General features: G+C 37.4%; 1 protein-coding gene across 1 annotated transcript in view; it reads right to left on the bottom strand.

Annotated features, from left to right (window-relative positions):
- The window catches only part of MANBA (mannosidase beta), a 165,258-nt gene that overhangs the window by 69,739 nt on the left and 77,637 nt on the right, over positions 1-17,882 (bottom strand). The window contains exons 8-9 of the mRNA XM_066280789.1: positions 2,644-2,795; positions 371-488 (exon numbers count right to left, since the gene is read on the bottom strand). Of these exons, the coding sequence (XP_066136886.1) occupies positions 371-488; positions 2,644-2,795 (270 nt within the window). The remainder of the gene's footprint in view (positions 1-370; positions 489-2,643; positions 2,796-17,882) is intronic.

The raw sequence follows: 17,882 nt of genomic DNA, 5'->3' as shown, positions 1-17,882 counted from the left end.
ACACTCTTACTTTATTTAATTTTATTATTTTTCTTCTCTCTGGTGCTTGTTAGTGCTGCTTAAAGTTAATATTTTTAGATATTTTTTCTTTTTATGCATACTGTTATATCATAAAGAAAACTTCAGAGAAAATGTAGATACTTAGATATAACTTTGTACTATAGAAGATGTCTATCACTTTAAAATAATTAAATAATTATGATATTCACCATCGACTATGGTTCTGAGTTCTTAAGCTGCCGTTTATTCTTTTGTAAAAAAAATGGAACATCATTCCTGACTCTGAGAAAAGAAAGAATGAGCAATATGACCCTCTTAGAACATCGATATAGTAACATATCAAGAAATAAAGTGCTTGTCAGCTACTCACCATTATTCCTAGTTCATCACAGAGTTCGTAAAATTCATCACGCTCATAAATACCTCCTCCCCACACCCGAAGAGCATTCATGTTAGCATCCACAGTGGACTGCAAAAGGAGTGATAACCTATAGACAAATTTTAAAAACAAATACTCATTTAAAATAATTGGGAATGTTAATAAAAGATTTAAAAAACACATTGTAGTTGATAAACATTTAAAATAGCTGTTAGAAAAACATTTTAAAATTATGATGGTTTGGCTATAATGCTGAGTGAAGAAAGACAAAATTATATGCACAATAAACTATAACTACATAAAATAAACAAACCTAGAAAAATTATGGGTGAGATTTTCTCAACTTTCTAAATTTTCAGCAACATTATTATACTATTTTTAAACCTGAATTTTTGTCTTAAAGTTATTCATGTAGAAAAATACAGTTGTAAATTTTGGAAAGTATGTGCTAATGTTATATAACCATTTTAAACTATAAGACAAAAATCAAAGTTTGAATATTAGTACCTAGCTAGCTTACTCTCGTCTCCTTTTACAATTTCTCCAGGCTAGTAATTCTTTCTCTAGGAAATTTCTTCTCTGTTTTTCCAATTCCTATTCACATTAACCTCAGGAAAGTGTAGACATTGACAGCTCCCTTGAGAACATGGTCCCTTCATCTCCAGAGCAGTGCCCACAAAGGAAGAGAAAAGACCACTACCAGGCTAGCCGGGGACCCAGAGCATCATGCTCCCAGCAAAGGATCCCAGGGGCACTTTTACTAATTGGCCCAGCTGTGCTAAACAGCTGCCACTGAAATCAGCCAGGAGAGGAGTGGAACATTTAAAAGGATGAGAGAGAGGTAATTATCTATGCCAATGCCTGGATAATTATTTCAGTTAATATAAAATTCAAAACAATAGGCCCTGGCCGGTTGGCTCAGTGGTAGAGCGTTGGCCTGGCGTGCAGAAGTCCCGGGATCGATTCCGGCCAGGGCACACAGGAGAGGCGGCCATCTGCTTCTCCACCCCTCCCCCTCTCCTTCCTCTCTGTCTCTCTCTTCCCCTCCCGCAGCCAAGGCTCCATTGGAGCAAAGATGGCCCGGGCGCTGGGGATGGCTCTGTGGCCTCTGCCTCGGGCGCTGGAGTGGCTCTGGTCGCAACATAGCGATGCCCAGGATGGGCAGAGCATCGCCCCCTGGTGGGTGGAGTGTCGCCCCTGGTGGGCGTGCCGGATGGATCCCGGTCGGGCGCATGCAGGGAGTCTGTCTGACTGTCTCTCCCCATTTCCAGCTTCAGAAAAATACAAAATACAAAAAAAAAAATTTCAAAACAATATACACATTTTGAAGTAAAATAAAATTACTACAAGTTTGGGCAAACTTAAGAGTTACTAACCATATCTACATTCTAACCATCAAATAATATGCTACAATGCATATTTATACATTTGTAAATAAGTTAAATGTGTTTACTTTCACTTCACAAGGTTTGTTTTCACTGACAACACGAAGACAGTTTACAAAGCCCCCAAAAAATATTTCTTTCTCATGCTGTTCCATTCTCAAAGCTTCAGAAAAATACTTTAATTTTTTTCTAGATCTAGAGTTCTAAAGATTTTTAGTTCTTTCTATTACGTTAAAGTAAAATAATATGCAAATACCTTAGCATGAAGAAGTAAATATGGGTTTTCATTTTTTAAAAGCATGAACAAAAATATTTTAGGTGCTCTTTGAAAAACTGGGGAGAAAAACAAATTTAATCATCTTTTTTTTTTTTCAGGAACTAATGATCCAAAATTAGTTACTTTCTTATTCCCCCAGAGAAAATATAGTAGTTTCCTAATATTTAGATGGTTTAAGCAATCTCAAATGATTTAGCTATAAGACTATATAGCTCATGAGAATGGAATATTGAATTTTTTTAAATTTATTCATTTTAGAAAGGAGAGAGAGAGGGTGAGGAGATAAAGACAGAGAGAGAGAAGGGGGGGAGGAGCAGGAAGCATCAACTCCCATATGTGCCTTGACCAGGCAAGCCCAGGGTTTCGAACCGGCGGCCTCAGCATTTCCAGGTCGATGCTTTATCCACTGCACCACCACAGGTCAGGCCTGGAATATTGAATTTAAAAGTCCTTTCAACTCTAAAGTTTCCATCATCCTAGAATTCTACATTACCCCACAGTTCCTTCCACTGGAGCTAAAGAAAGTAAGAATGAGTAACTCTTAAGCTTTGTGAGACTGTTAATAATAAAAGAGAACCAAGGAAGGAAAGATGATAACTTACAAGTCAGAGGTTATTCGATCCTGGAACGAATCTGCTGGGATCCAGTTTGATCCTTTCAAAAATATGGGAACTCCATTAATTTTGAAGTAGAAACTCAAACCAGGAGACCCTTCTATGGGCTCTTGTATCAGTTCCACTGTCCTAAAATAAACCTATTGTGAACAGAATTAAATATAGAAAATCAAATTGAAAACATAAGCAAAGGAGGTTACTTTTCTAAAAAGGAAAGCAAACTTTTGAACAATTTACATGAACACAATTTTATGATAATTTCCTATGAAACAGTGTGGAAGTGCACATTTCAGAAAATATATATATATATATATTATTGCCAGACTTTGTTCTTTCTCTTTTAAAAAATAGAGGAACCATTAAAAATTAAAATTTGGTCTTCCTCATGAAATAGGCATTTGTTAACTATGACAATAGAAATATATTTGAAGATAACACTTTAAAATTAAAACAAAAACTGATACTATTTCACAAAATTGAGAGAGAAATGCCACCACTTAAACTGACACATCTTTGATCGAAAAACACATTCTCCATTTCAGTGTTTTTAAAATACACCAAAATGTGCACTTTAGAATCAAAAAAATATAGCACAATGTATTTCATAAATTAACAACATTCCGATCTTAACAGCACATTACTGTAAAAACAATGTTTACTATGCAATTTAATCCTAACAATTATGACATTAAAGTCAATGTGTGAGAGAGCTCAGGTATGTGACTGAGGAGCTGTAGGCAGTGTTCCCAGTAGAAGATGAGACAGGAGCACCCACTTCAATACCATAGTTGCTACGTGAAAGAAGGCTAAGACCTTGGTCCCTGTGAAAGTCTAGCCTGGTTTTCCCACAGTAAAGCAGAAAGCTGCAAGACCCCAGATAGAGCGGGTTGATGTTCTTATTCATCTTCATTCTTTCCAGCCATAAACTGGACCAAGGGATGAAAGAAAAATGGTTCTACACCAATAAATCCTAGCCTTAAAGCGAGATTATGAATTTCTTTTGTAAAATAATGGAATGAATGAATCAATCAATTTATTACATATAATAAAAGTGCCCACCACCATTCTTCCATTTTTTTACCCTTGCCCTTATTAATATGTCACGACAAAATGTATCCGAGTTAATTTTATGAGAAGACACAAAGTAAGGCCTAGATGGAAAGGATCTTAACATGGAATTACCACACGGGCTTTAGGGTTACAGAATGTAAAAAATGTGCAGCGATTTTTCAGAGGTAACTTCTAAAACACCTTGAAGGTGGATCCAAACATCGACAACAGTGGTGCTTTAAGTGCGGCCTGGTGACCACAGAAGGTTCCTGGGAAGCCTTCAGGGGATTCCCAAGTTCAAACCTATTTTCATGGAAAGCTAAAAATTAGCCTTTTTCATTCTCTTTCTTTTGAGTGTACAGTAAATTTTCCAGAAGTTACACAATGTGTGATAACATCATGGTTCTCACAGCTCATAGACAGTGTCTCATACACTCTGGCATGCTCTTGTTCCACAGAAGAGGTTTAGGAGTGTGTTTTCTGTGATTAACTCAGTGTTTTTACTGCACTCTTATTAGCTGTCTCTGGTTATTCCTGCTATAATTTCTGTAACTTCATTATTGTTCAATAAATTATTTTTTAATTGTATTTTTCCTTTTTATTGAATTTATTGGGATGACATTGGTTAACAAAAATACACATGTTTTCCTGGCCGGTTGGCTCAGCGGTAGAGCGTCGGCCTGGCGTGCGGGGGACCCGGGTTCGATTCCCGGCCAGGGCACATAGGAGAAGCGCCCATTTGCTTCTCCACCCCCCCCCCCTTCCTCTCTGTCTCTCTCTTCCCCTCCCGCAGCCGAGGCTCCATTGGAGCAAAGATGGCCCGGGCGCTGGGGATGGCTCCTTGGCCTCTGCCCCGGGCGCTGGAGTGGCTCTGGTTGCGGCAGAGCTGCGCCCCGGAGGGGCAGAGCATCGCCCCCTGGTGGGCAGAGCGTCGCCCCTGGTGGGTGTGCCGGGTGGATCCCGGTCGGGCGCATGCGGGAATCTGTCTGACTGTCTCTCCCCGTTTCCAGCTTCAAAAAAAAAAAAAAAAAATACACATGATTCAGGTACACAATTCTACAACACATCATCTGTACACTGTATAGGGTTCACCATCTCAAGTCAAGTCTTTGTCCATCACTATTTATTTCCCTCATATGCTCCTCCACCTCCTCCCTCAGTAACTTCATTATTATTCATTATATTCTTATTCTGAATCCCAAAGATTTCCTATCATCTTACACAGAAACAAAAAAAAACTAGGTACCTTTCAACTTGTTTCACAAGAATATTTTTAAAATTTCAAATAAAAACAAATTTTATTAACTCATTTTAGAGTAATAAATTTTATTTCATTCTAAAAGAAAATTTATAATATACATTTTCCTAAATAAATGCTAAACTGTTGTTTCAAAATAGGATTATAAGACTACCATTTTCAACCTACAGCTACACTGTCTACATCTAGAAAATGCTGGAAAAAAAACTTATGTATCAGAGAATCTTCTAAATGTGATATTATATAATGTAATGTTTCAAGGTTTGGAACTCTCAGGACATCAATGTTTTTCAAATAACCAATGCATTATATTACAATACCAACATGGATAAAATATCTGTTGAGGGTGCAAGACATACCAATAAAATTTAATATAACAGTGTGAGAAGTTGTTCACTGAAACAACTAGTTGTTCTTTAAAAACAACTAGCACTTGTTAAGTTCTAGTGCAGAACCAAAGAACTGTCGCAAAAACATCAAAGCAGTTTGAAAAGGCAACTAAAATAGTCCTCTCTTTTCCCCACTACATATCTGTGTCAAGTCAGATTTTCTTCATAAGTTTCAATGAAACAGCATACTGCAAATTGAATGCAGAAGCAGATGAAAATCCAGATGTATTCTATTAAGCAAGATATTAAAGATTATACTGCTCACAAAAATTAGGGAATATTTTACAGCTTCATGTTCATTTTGAAATATCCCCTAATTTTTATGAGTGTATGTAAAACTGTCAATATTCTCACTAAATTTTTATTTTGTAAATATATTTATTTACATAAAACAATTTATATAGTAACATGTCATGAGCTTCGCAATAATTTTTACAAATGTAAAGCAGTTTCGAGTCCAAAAAAAGTTTTGAGAATCGCTGATCTAGAAAATAAAACTCATTAATTTCTTTATTAATGCTAGGCACAGTATTGATGATAAAACATATCTTTCAACATGTTTTTTTTTTCTTTTCTGTGCAAATATTCTTCTTAAAAGACAGCTATTTCTATCTTCTAGTTCCTGCAACAACAATTTTATAACCCAGGTCAAAGTGAACCCTAAACCACCTGACAGTGCTCAAAGGAGAGACAGTCATTACCAGCCACCTTTCCCTCTGGGCATTCTTTGACAGGTTAAAGGCTGTTGGAAATATGACTAGTGTCAGTAATTCCATGTCCCTGGGCAGTCTTGATAGGTAACAAAACTTTCCTCTACAACAGGTATTCTATCTACTTCAGAGAAAATAACAGGCTCTCAGATAGGATTTTTTTGGAAAGACCCTCAAAAAACACAGTTACAGCCAGACTGAATATATTGTCTTCTTACACGAACAAAAGTGTCTTAAACAGTCCAACAAAGTAAATTACTGTCTATAAGAAAATAAAGGTATAAATATCTAAGAATCTAAATAAGTAAATTGAGCAATTTGAATTTTAAATTTCCAAATATTTCTACAGTTGAAGGGTCTATAAGCAACTCACAAGGTGAGTTTTTAAATTAGCTTCATGATTTCACATTTAAAATAGCAAGATTAACTTAAAAAGTACAGGATAGCTGAATGGATTTTTTTTTAGAGTTAGGATTTCCTTAACTAAAGGGCTTAAGAGGTGTATGACTGATAAATAAATAGTATACTTCTCAATTTTTTTTTCTGGGCTAACCAAACAGAATAGATGTAACGAATCATGGATTCACAGACTCAGTATTACTTCTAAGTTGTCTGTAATCAAATACTTAAAAAGATGTCATAAAATCACTATATTTATAAAAGAGTATTTTTTTTCTTAAAAAAAAAAACTATTTCTAAACACTGGCAAGTGTTACCTGAAATATTCTTCAAATAATTTTCATGGGTTTGGAAAACATACCTTCTAAAATCATTTCACATCTACTATCATGTATTTTTTTTTTTTTTTCATTTTTCATTTTTCTGAAGCTGGAAACAGGGAGAGACAGTCAGACAGACTCCCGCATGCGCCCGACCGGGATCCACCCGGCACGCCCACCAGGGGCAACGCTCTGCCCACCAGGGGGCGATGATCTGCCCATCCTGGGCGTCGCCATGTTGCGACCAGAGCCACTCTAGCGCCTGAGGCAGAGGCCACAGAGCCATCCCCAGCGCCCGGGCCATCTTTGCTCCAATGGAGCCTTGGCTGCGGGAGGGGAAGAGAGAGACAGAGAGGAAAGCGCGGCGGAGGGGTGGAGAAGCAAATGGGCGCTTCTCCTGTGTGCCCTGGCCGGGAATCGAACCCGGGTCCTCCGCACGCTAGGCCGACGCTCTACCTCTGAGCCAACCGGCCAGGGCCTATCATGTATTTTTTTTTTTAATTTTTTTTTATTTATTCATTTTAGAGAGGACAGAGAGAGAGAGAGAGACAGAGAGAGAGAAGGAGGGGAGGAGCTAGAAGCATCAACTCCCATATGCGCCCTGACCAGGCAAGGCCAGGGCTTCAAACCGGTGACCTCAGCATTTCCAGGTCAACACTTCATCCACTGCGCCACCACAGGTCAGGCATATATCATGTATTTTTAACGACAACCAAACACCATATTTCTGCTCTCAAAGTGCTCCAGGACAGAGTACTGAGAAAACAAGTGCTGGGCCCCACAAAGAGCTCCCCTCAAACCGGCCAGTGCAGGATGATGCAAGAGAGGCTCTGTTATGCCCTAGGAGTTGGCAGATTGCACCAAGTTATTTAACAGATTAGAGGCTCCGTCAGCATTGTTACCTGATATCTTTGTAGCCGGATGTATATTTAGTGCATCTGACACTAGATAGGATCACTTTTTTAAAATTTATTTATTAAATTTAATGCAGTGACATTGATAAATCAGGGTACATATGTTCAGAGAAAACATCTCCAGATTATTTTGACAATTGATTGTGCTGTATACCCCTCCCCCAAAGTTAAATTGTCTTCTGTCACCTTCTATCTGGTTTTCTTTGTGCCTCCCCCCTCCTCCAACCCCTCTCTCCTTCTTCACCCCATCCCCCCTCCCCCCAACCCCCACCCCTGTTGCCATCACATTCTTGTTCATGTCTCTGAGTCTCATTTTTATGTCCCTTCTATGTATGGATTCATATAGTTCTTAGTTTTTTTTTTCTGATTTACTTATTTCACTCCATATAATGTTATCAAGGTCCATCCATGTTATTGTAAATGATCCGTTGTCATCATTTCTTATGGCTGAGTAGTATTCCATAGTATATATGTACCAAAGCTTTTTAATCCACTTGTCCTCTGACGGACACTTGGGCTGTTTCCAGATCTTCACTATTGTGAACAATGCTGCCACAAACATGGGGGTGCATTTCTCCTTTTGGAGCCGTTCTATGGTGTCCTTGGGGTATATTCCTAAAAATGGGATAGCTGGGTCAAAAGGCAGTTCGATTTTCAGTTTTTTGAGGAATCTCCATACTGTTTTTCACAGTGGCTGCACCAGTCTGCATTCCTACCAGCAGTGCAGGAGGGTTCCCTTTTCTCCACATCCTCGCCAGCACTTATTCTGTGTTGTTTTGTTGAAGAGCGTCATTCTGGCTGGTGTGAGGTGATATCTCAATGTGGTTTTAATTTGCATTTCTCTAATGATTAGTGATGTTGAGCATTTTTTCATATGCCTATTGGCCATCTGTATGTCCTCTTTGGAGAAGTGTCTATTCATCTCTTTTGCCCATTTTTGGATTGGATTGTTTGTCTTCCTGGTGTTGAGATTTACAAGTTCTTTATAAATTTTGGTTATTAACCCCTTATCAGACGTATTGTCAAATACGTTCTCCCACTGTGTAGTTTGTCTTTTTATTCTGTTCTTGTTGTCTTTAGCTGTGCAAAATCTTTTTAGTTTGATATAGTCCCATTTGTTTATCCTGTCTTTTATTTTACTTCCCCGTGGAGATAAATCAGCAAATATATTGCTCCGAGAGATGTCCGAGAGCTTACTGCCTATGTTTTCTTCTAAGATGCTTATGGTTTCACGGCCTACATTTAAGTCTTTCATCCATTTTGAGTTTATTTTTGTGAGTGGTGTAAGCTGGTGATCTAGTTTCATTTTTTTGCAAATAGCTGTCCAATTTTCCCAACACCATTTGTTAAAGAGGCTGTCTTTACTCTATTGTATTTCCTTACCTCCTTTGTCAAATATCAGCTGTCCATGGAACTGTGGGTTTATTTCTGGGTTCTCTGTTCTGTTCCATTGATCTATATACCTGTTCTTATGCCAGTACCAGGCTGTTTTGAGTATAATGGCCTTGTAGTATAACTTGATATCAGGAAGTGTGATACCTCCCACTTTATTCTTCTTTTTTAAGATTGCTGAGGCTATTCATGTTCTCTTTTGGTTCCATATAAATTTTTGGAATATTTGTTCTCTATCTTTGAAGTATGTCATTGGTATTTTAATTGGTATTGCACTGAATTTATAAATTGCTTTGGGTAATATAGACATTTTAGTGATGTTTATTCTTCCTAACCATGAGCACGGTATATGCTTCCACTTGTTTGTATCTTCCTTGATTTCTTTTATCAATGCTTTGTAATTTTCCGAGTACAAGTCTTTAGTCTCCTTGGTTAAGTTTACTCCTAGGTACTTAATTTTTTTGGTTGTAATTGTGAAGGGGATTGTTTCCTTAATTTCTCTTTCTGACTGTTCATTGTTGGTGTATAAAAATGCCTCTGATTTCTGAGTATTGATTTTATATCCTGCCACTTTGCTGAATTTGTTTATCAGGTCCAGTAGCTTTTTGACTGAGTCTTTATGGTTTTCTATATACAATATCATATCATCTGCAAATAATGATAGTTTTACTTCTTCTTTTCCAACTTGAATGTCTTTTATTTCTTCTTCTTGTCTGATTGCTGTGGCTAGGACTTCCAGGACTATGTTAAATAAGAGTGGTGAAAGGGGGCACCCCTGCCTTGTTCCTGATCTTAAGGGGATTGCTTTTAATTTTTGCCCATTGAGTATGATGTTGGCTGTGGGTTTCTCATAGATGGCTTTTATCATGTTGAGGTATGTTCCCTGTATTCCCCCTTTGCTGAGAGTTTTGATCATGAATGGGTACTGGATTTTATCAAATGCTTTTTCTGCATCTATTGAAATTATCATATGGTTTTTATCCTTCTTTTTGTTTATGTGATGAATCACATTGATTGATTTACAAATATTGTACCATCCTTGCCTCCCCAGAATAAATCCCACTTGATCATGGTGTATGATTTTTTCCATATATTGTTGGATCCGGTTTGCTAATATTTTGTTGAGGATTTTAGCATCTATATTCATCAGAGATATTGGCCTATAATTTTCTTTCTTTGTGTTGTCTTTGCCTGGTTTTGGAATCAGAATTATGCCTGCCTCATAAAAGGAGCTTGGAAGTCTTCCTTCCTCTTGAATTTTTTGAAATAGTTTGAGAAGGATAGGAGTTAGTTCTTCCTTGAATATTTGGTAGAATTCCGTTGTGAAGCCATTGGGCCCCAGACTTTTCTTTGTTGGGAGTTTTTTGATAACTGTTTCGATATCATTTGTTGTAATCGGTTTGTTTAGGTTTTCTGATTCTTCCAGATTGATTTTTGGAAGATTGTATGTTTCAAGGAATTTCTCCACTTCATCTAGGTTGTCTAGTTTTTTGGTACAGTTCTTCATAGTATTTTCTTACAATATTTTGTATTTCTGTTGTGTCAGCTGTTATTTCTCCTCTCTCATTTCCAATTTTATTTATTTGAGTCCTCTCTCTCTTTTTCTTGGTGAGTCTAGTTAAAGGTTCATCAATCTTGTTTACCTTTTCAAAGAACCAGCTCCTAGTTTCATTGATCCTCTGTATTGTTTCTTTAGGCTCTATGTCATTTATTTCTGCTCTGACCTTTATTATTTCCTTCCTTCTACTACATTTGGGCTTTACTTGCTGTTCTTTTTCTAGTTCTTTTAGATGCAGGGTTAAGTTGTTTATTTGAGCTTTTTCTAGCTTCTGAAAGTGTGCCTGTAGTGCTATGAACTTCCCTCTCAGCACTGCTTTCGCTGTGTCCCATAAATTTTGAGTTGTTGGCCCTGGCCGGTTGGCTCAGCGGTAGAGCGTCGGCCTAGCGTGCGGAGGACCCGGGTTCGATTCCTGGCCAGGGCACATAGGAGAAGCGCCCATTTGCTTCTCCACCCCTCCGCCGCGCTTTCCTCTCTGTCTCTCTCTTCCCCTCCCGCAGCCAAGGCTCCATTGGAGCAAAGATGGCCCGGGCGCTGGGGATGGCTCTGTGGCCTCTGCCTCAGGCGCTAGAGTGGCTCTGGTCGCAATATGGCGACGCCCAGGATGGGCAGAGCATCGCCCCCTGGGGGGCAGAGCACCGCCCCTGGTGGGCGTGCCGGGTGGATCCCAGTCGGGCGCATGCGGGAGTCTGTCTGACTGTCTCTCCCTGTTTCCAGCTTCAGAAAAATGAAAAAAAAAAAAAAAAAAAAAAAAAAATTTTGAATTGTTGTATGCTCATTGTCATTCGTTTCTAGGAATTTTTTTTATTTCTTTTGTGATCTCATTCTTAATCCATTCATTATTTAACAACCTGCTATTTAGTTTCCATGTGTTTGAGAATTTTTGAGCTTTTCTGTTGTGGTTCATTTCTAGTTTCATGCCATTGTGATTGGAGAAAGTGCTTGATATGATTTCAGTCTTCTTAAATTTGTTGAGAGCACTTTTGTGCCCTAACATGTGGTCTATCCTAGAGAATGTACCATGAGCACTTGAGAAGGATGTATATTCTGCTGCTTTAGGGTGAAAGGTTCTGAAGATATCTATTAAATCGAGTTGATCTAGTGTTTCCAATAAGTCTGCTGTTTCTTTGTTAATTTTCTTTCTTGAGGATCTATCTAGTGATGTTAGTGGGGTATTGAAATCCCATACTATTATAGTATTGCTGTTGATCTCGCCCTTTAAATCCATCAAAGTCTGCTTTATATATTTGGGTGCTCCTATATTAGGTACATAGATATTTATGATAGTTATATCTTCCTGTTGGATTACTCCCTTCATCATTATGTAGTGGCCTTCTTTATCTCTTACTATATCCTTTGTTTTAAAGTCCAATTTGTCTGATATAAGTATTGCTACCTCAGCTTTTTTTTCATTTCCGTTTGCATGAAATGTTTTTTTCCATCCTTTTACCTTCAATCTATGTGTGTCTTTTGTTCTAAGGTGTGTCTCTTGTAGACAGCATATGTATGGGTCCTGTTTTCTTATCCACGCAGCTACTCTATGTCTTTTGATTGGATCATTTAATCCATTTACATTTAAGGTTATTATTGATATGTAGTTGTTTATTGCCATTTTCTTCTTTAAAGTTGTATTCCTTTTTTGCTATATTCTTTTCCCACTTTGATCTGTTTACAACAGGCCCCTTAACATTTCCTGCAGCATTGCTTTGGTTGTAATGAATTCCTTGAGTTGTTTTGTGTCTGGGAAGCTTTTTATTTCTCCTTCGATTTTAAACGATAGCCTTGCTGGATAAAGTAGTCTTGGTTGTAGGTTCTTGTTCTGCATTACTTTGAATATTTCTTGCCATTCCCTTCTGGCCTCAAGTGTTTCTGTTGAGAAGTCGGATGTCATCCTTATGGGGGCTCCTTTGTAGGTGATAACTTTTTTTTCTCTTACAGCTTTTAATATTTTCTCTTTATCGCTTAGCTTTGGTATTTTAATTATGATGTGTCTTGGTATAGGTTTCTTTGGGTTTCTCTTTAATGGAGTTCTCTGTGCTTCTTGGACTTCTGAGAGTTTCTCCTGCATTAATTGAGGGAAGTTTTCAGCTATGATATGATTGAACAAAGTCTCTATCCCTTGTTCTTTTTCTTCTTCAGGAACCCCTATGATGCGGATGTTATTTCTCTTCATGTTGTCACAGAGCTCTCTAAGAGTTTCCTCTGACTTTTTGAGTCTCTTTTCTCTTTTCTTCTCTGCTTTCATGCCTTCATTCCAGTTGTCCTCTATCTCACTGATTCGATCCTCAGCTCTATCTATCCTGTTTTTAATTCCTTCCATTGTGGTCTTTATTTCTGATATTGTATTTGTCATCTCCGACTGATTCTTTTTTATACTTGCTATTTCTTTATTTAGGTGTTCATAATGACCATCCATTGTTGTTCTAAGATCCCTAAGCATCCTTACAATCATTATTTTGAACTCTGCATCTGGAAGTTTGATTATTTCCATATCACTCAGTTCTATTCCTGAAGGTGTCTCTTGTGGTTTCATTTGGATTGCACTTCTTTGTCTTCTCATTATGTTTTGGGTGTTTTATTTGTAGAGTTGGTTGAGTCTAGGCTTGGTGTTGTCTGCCTCCAGTTTTCAGTTGTATTATTTCTAGGTGTTCTTGGGTTGGTATCAGCTGTTATCTGTAATCCATTTTTGGATTTGGGCAGCTTTGAAGTCTTGATTTGTTTGTTTTCTTAACAGGTGATAGTCTTGTTTACTGATCTCAGCAGGGGGCTTCCTTGAAACTGTATCCAGGAATGTGATGGGTATAACCTGAGACTCTGAAGGCCTCTTTAGCCAGCTAATCTCACTGGGGGCAGGTTGTTTTCTCAGCTTCAGTAGGGGGAGGTGTATTTCAGATCTCCATGGAGACCTGAGTTATTGCCCCTCCTCCCCACCTCTTGTTTTCAGCTGTGTCTTGTTGTGCTGATTGGAGCTGGATAGATGTCCGGAGATCTCTGATCCGGAAGCAATTCAGCTCTGTTTTGTGAAAGGTTCAGTCCCTCCCCCAGCTATGGCCACCTCCAGCACGGATGAGTCAGGTTTTTTAGTTCGTTTCCTGCATTCCTTAGCCCCTCACAGTCTGTCCCTCTCCCTGTCCTTTCCACTTGGGAGATAAGCTGGTCTTTTCAACACACCTCGCTCCCTGGTCACCAGGCAAGTGGCTGTGAGCAGTAGTTTCTGCTCTTTTCCCTGTGTGAGATCCCCCCTCTGGGCTCTCAGCCTCACCCCCCCCCATTCCTGTAAGCAGGGGAGATTCAGGAGCTCCCTACCAGGTTTTTTTGTGGCTTCTTCTTTGCTCCTTGGTTTTTGAGAGCTGTTCTTGCAGTTCAGAGTTGGTTTTTCATGCTGATTTTTCCTAAATTGATTTGTATTCCAGTTTGGTGGTGAGAGCTGGGCGTCTGTGTGTCTGCCTACTCTGCTGCCATCTTTTTTTCCCCCTAGATAGGATCACTTTTTAACATGCCCTCTTCTATGTAACAAGAGTAATTTCAGTATTAATAGTAAAATGAAATGAACAATAATGGAAGAAACCTAAGTGCTCATCAATAGATGAGTAGATAAAAAAGCTCTGGTACATATATACCTGGGAATATTACTTGGCCATAAAAAATGAAATCTTTCCATTTGCAACAGCATGGATGGACCTACAGGTATTATGCTAAGTGAAATAAGTTAGAGAAAGACAAATACCATACAATTTCATTTATATGTGGAATCCAAAGAACAAAACAGATGAGGAAACAAAACAGAAATAGACTCAGATACAGAGAACAGACTGATGGTTGCCAGAGTCAAGGGGGGTGGAGGACTGGGTGAAAATGGTGAAGGGTTAGGAAGTACAGATGGTAGGTACAAAATGGTCCTGGGATATGAAGTACACCATAGGGAATATAGTTAATAATATAGTAACTATGTATGGTGCCAGGTGGACATTGGAAATTTCAGGATGAATACTTTGTAAAGTACATAACTGTCTAATCACTATGTTGTTCATCTGAAACTAATACAAAATAATACTGAATGTAAACTGTAATTAAAAAATAAAATTTAAATTTAATAAACATAAATTCTGTTTTTTTATTTAAAAATTTTGTTGAATTTATTGAGATGACAGTGGTTAATAAAATTATACAGGTTTCAGGTGCATAATTCTGCAATATAACATCTGCATATTACATTGTATGTTCACTACCGCAAGTCAAGCCTCCCTCCATCACCACCTATCCCCTCTCTACCCTCCTCTACCTCCCCCCACCATCTTCCCTCCTACAATCCCCATATTGTTATCTGTGTCTAGTGGTTTTTTCTTTTATTTCTAAAAGCCAAATAAACAAAAAAACAATTCCAAAGTATGTGGTTATTTTAATATCTACCATTACTAAAACATATCATTGATGTCATATTTTACTTTGAATCTTTCTTTAGTTTTAAAACAATTAACAATTTAAAAAATAAATTTCAATTCTAAAGATACTAAAATTAGTAACATATTTTGTATATATACTCAAATATGTACTAACCAAGCAAAATTTATATATTATTTAACCCAGTTCCCACTTTTCTCTACTTTTAAGTATTTTTTTAAATAAGGATTTTAGTTTTAGAGCAGTTTAAGGTTCTTGTAAAATTGAAGGAAGGGTGCAGAAATGTCTCATATATATCCTGCTCAAAATGCATACCCTCTCCCATTATAATATCCCTCCACCACAGTGGCACACTGGTTACAATTGATAAACTTATCATGACACATCATAATCACCCTAAGTCCATAGTTTATATATGATCTATTTGTACTGTATACTCTATGGGTTTGAAAAAATGTATAATGACATGTATCCATTATTATGGTATTCTACAGAGTAGTCTCACTGCCCTAAAAATCCTTGTGTTCTACCTATTCATCCCTTCCTCTGGCAACCACTGATTTTTACTGTCTACATAGTTTTGATTCTTCCAGAACATCTCATACATGGACTCATACCATATGAAGCCTTTTCAGATTGGCTACTTTCACTTATTAATATGCATTGAAGATTCCCCCATGTCATTTCATGGCTTTGTAGCTCATTCCTTTTTAGCACTAAATAGTAGTCCCTTGTCTTAATGGACCACAGTTTATTTATCACTTCACCTACAGAAGGACATTTTGGTGGCCTTCAAGTTTTGGCAATTAGGAATAAAGCTGCTATAAATATCTATTTGTAAGTTTTTGTGTGGACATAAGTTTTCAACTCCTTTGGGTAAATACCAAATAGTGTGATTGCTGGATCACATGTTAAGTATATGTTTAATTTTGCAATAAGCTGTTAAACCAGGGGTAGTCAACCTTTTTATACCTACCACCCACTTTTGTATCTCTGTTAGTAGTAAAATTTTCTAACTGCCCACCGGTTCCACAGTAATTTATAAAGTAGGTGATTTATAAAGTAGGGAAGTAACTTTACTTTATAAAATTTATAAAGCAGAGTTACAGCAATTTAAAGCATATAATAATAATTACTTAGCAAGTACTTTATGTCAGATTTTCACTAAGTTTGGCAGAATAAATCTTTATAAAACAACTTACTATAGTTAAAGCTATCTTTTTATTTATACTTTGGTTGCTCTGTTACCAGTCACCATGAAAGCTGGAACGCCCACTAGTGGGCAGAAGGGACCAGGTTGACTACCACTATGTTAAACTTTCTTCCAAAGTGACTGTACTATATATTTATTTTGTAGCCCCTCCTGCAGTGAATGAGAGTTCCTGTTGCTCCACTTCCTCATCAGCATTTGGTGTTGTCAGTGCTCTGGGTTTTGGCCACTCTAATAAGTATACAGTGCTATCTCATTTCTAATTTTCATTTTCCTGATGGCATGTGATATGGAATATCTTTTTATATGCTTATTTGCCATCTATGTCTTCTTTGGCGAGGACCCTGTTAAGGTCTTTGGCCCATTTTTTAATCAGGTTGCTTGTTTTCTTATTGTTAAATTCTAAGTCTTTTGCATATTTTAAGAGATGTGTTATTTGCTAATAGTTTCTCCAATTGGTGACTTATCTCCTTATTCTCTTGACATTGTTTTTAGCAAAGTTTTTAATTTTAATGAAATCCAGCTTATCAATTAATTCTATTTAAAATTTTAACCATAAAAATAAAAACTCCAAGAAGTCACATTGAAGTAACTCATGTTGAATTTCTTTTTTTTTATGATCACTGTGCTATTGTTATTTCTAATCTATGTTTTAATGTGAAAATACAGGGGTAGGTAAAAGTAGTTTTATAATAACTAATAAATAATAATATAAGAATAAACTGTGTTCCACATACTCATAACTGTAAATCTACTTTTGCCCACCTCTGGGTATAATAAGATAGGGGCTGGGAATACAAGCTATGCCCAAGACAAGTTTAAATGATTTCATAGTGTTGTGAACTTACTTTCAAAATGACTGTATGAAGCTGAGTCTCTGGACAACTATATAACCAAGAGTTCTCTAAATTTACTTCCATGTAATATATCACATTTATTAAAGGGTTAATAATAAAAATGTGCTATTATTAGTAACCCTTTAATAAATATGATATTCTAATATAAAAATGTGCTAAATTGAAGCCAACATAGATGTTATTAAAACTCAAGAATAATCTAATACATGAGCAAAAGTTGGACCAACAAAATTTTGAAGGAGGGAGGAGTTATATACTGACATTGTATAGAATTGCAAGATCATACTTCTAATAAATAGCAGACCAACCTGTAGTCTACATACAACATATCCACTTACTGCCTATACCCAGGGCTAACTGCTCCCATGGCCCACCCTAGGTATGCCACTGCCTGTAGCCATTTTAGCAATGTTTAACTAAACTTTAACAGGGAGAAAGATAGGAAGAAGGTATACTGGGTTAAACAGTGTCCCCTCAAAAATTATGTCGTTCAGAAACTAAAAATGTGACCTTATTTTGAAATTGTGTCTTTGAAGTTGTAATTAGTTAAGTTAAAATGAGGGAATAATGGGTTAGTGTAAGCCTTAATCCAATGGCTGGTGTCCTTATAAAAAAAAGTCAGAGAGAAGGCCACAGGATGACAGAGGCAGGGATTAGAGTAACGCATCCACGAGCCAACAGATGCCACGGCCCACTGGCAGCCACTGAAGCTGGAGGAGGCAAGGAACTCTCCAAAAAGACCATGCGTGACCTGCCAACACCTTGATTT

Source organism: Saccopteryx bilineata, chromosome 5 (genome assembly GCF_036850765.1).
Source record: "Saccopteryx bilineata isolate mSacBil1 chromosome 5, mSacBil1_pri_phased_curated, whole genome shotgun sequence".
Lineage (NCBI taxonomy): Eukaryota > Metazoa > Chordata > Mammalia > Chiroptera > Emballonuridae > Saccopteryx > Saccopteryx bilineata.
This window is presented reverse-complemented; position numbering and strand designations above follow the sequence as displayed.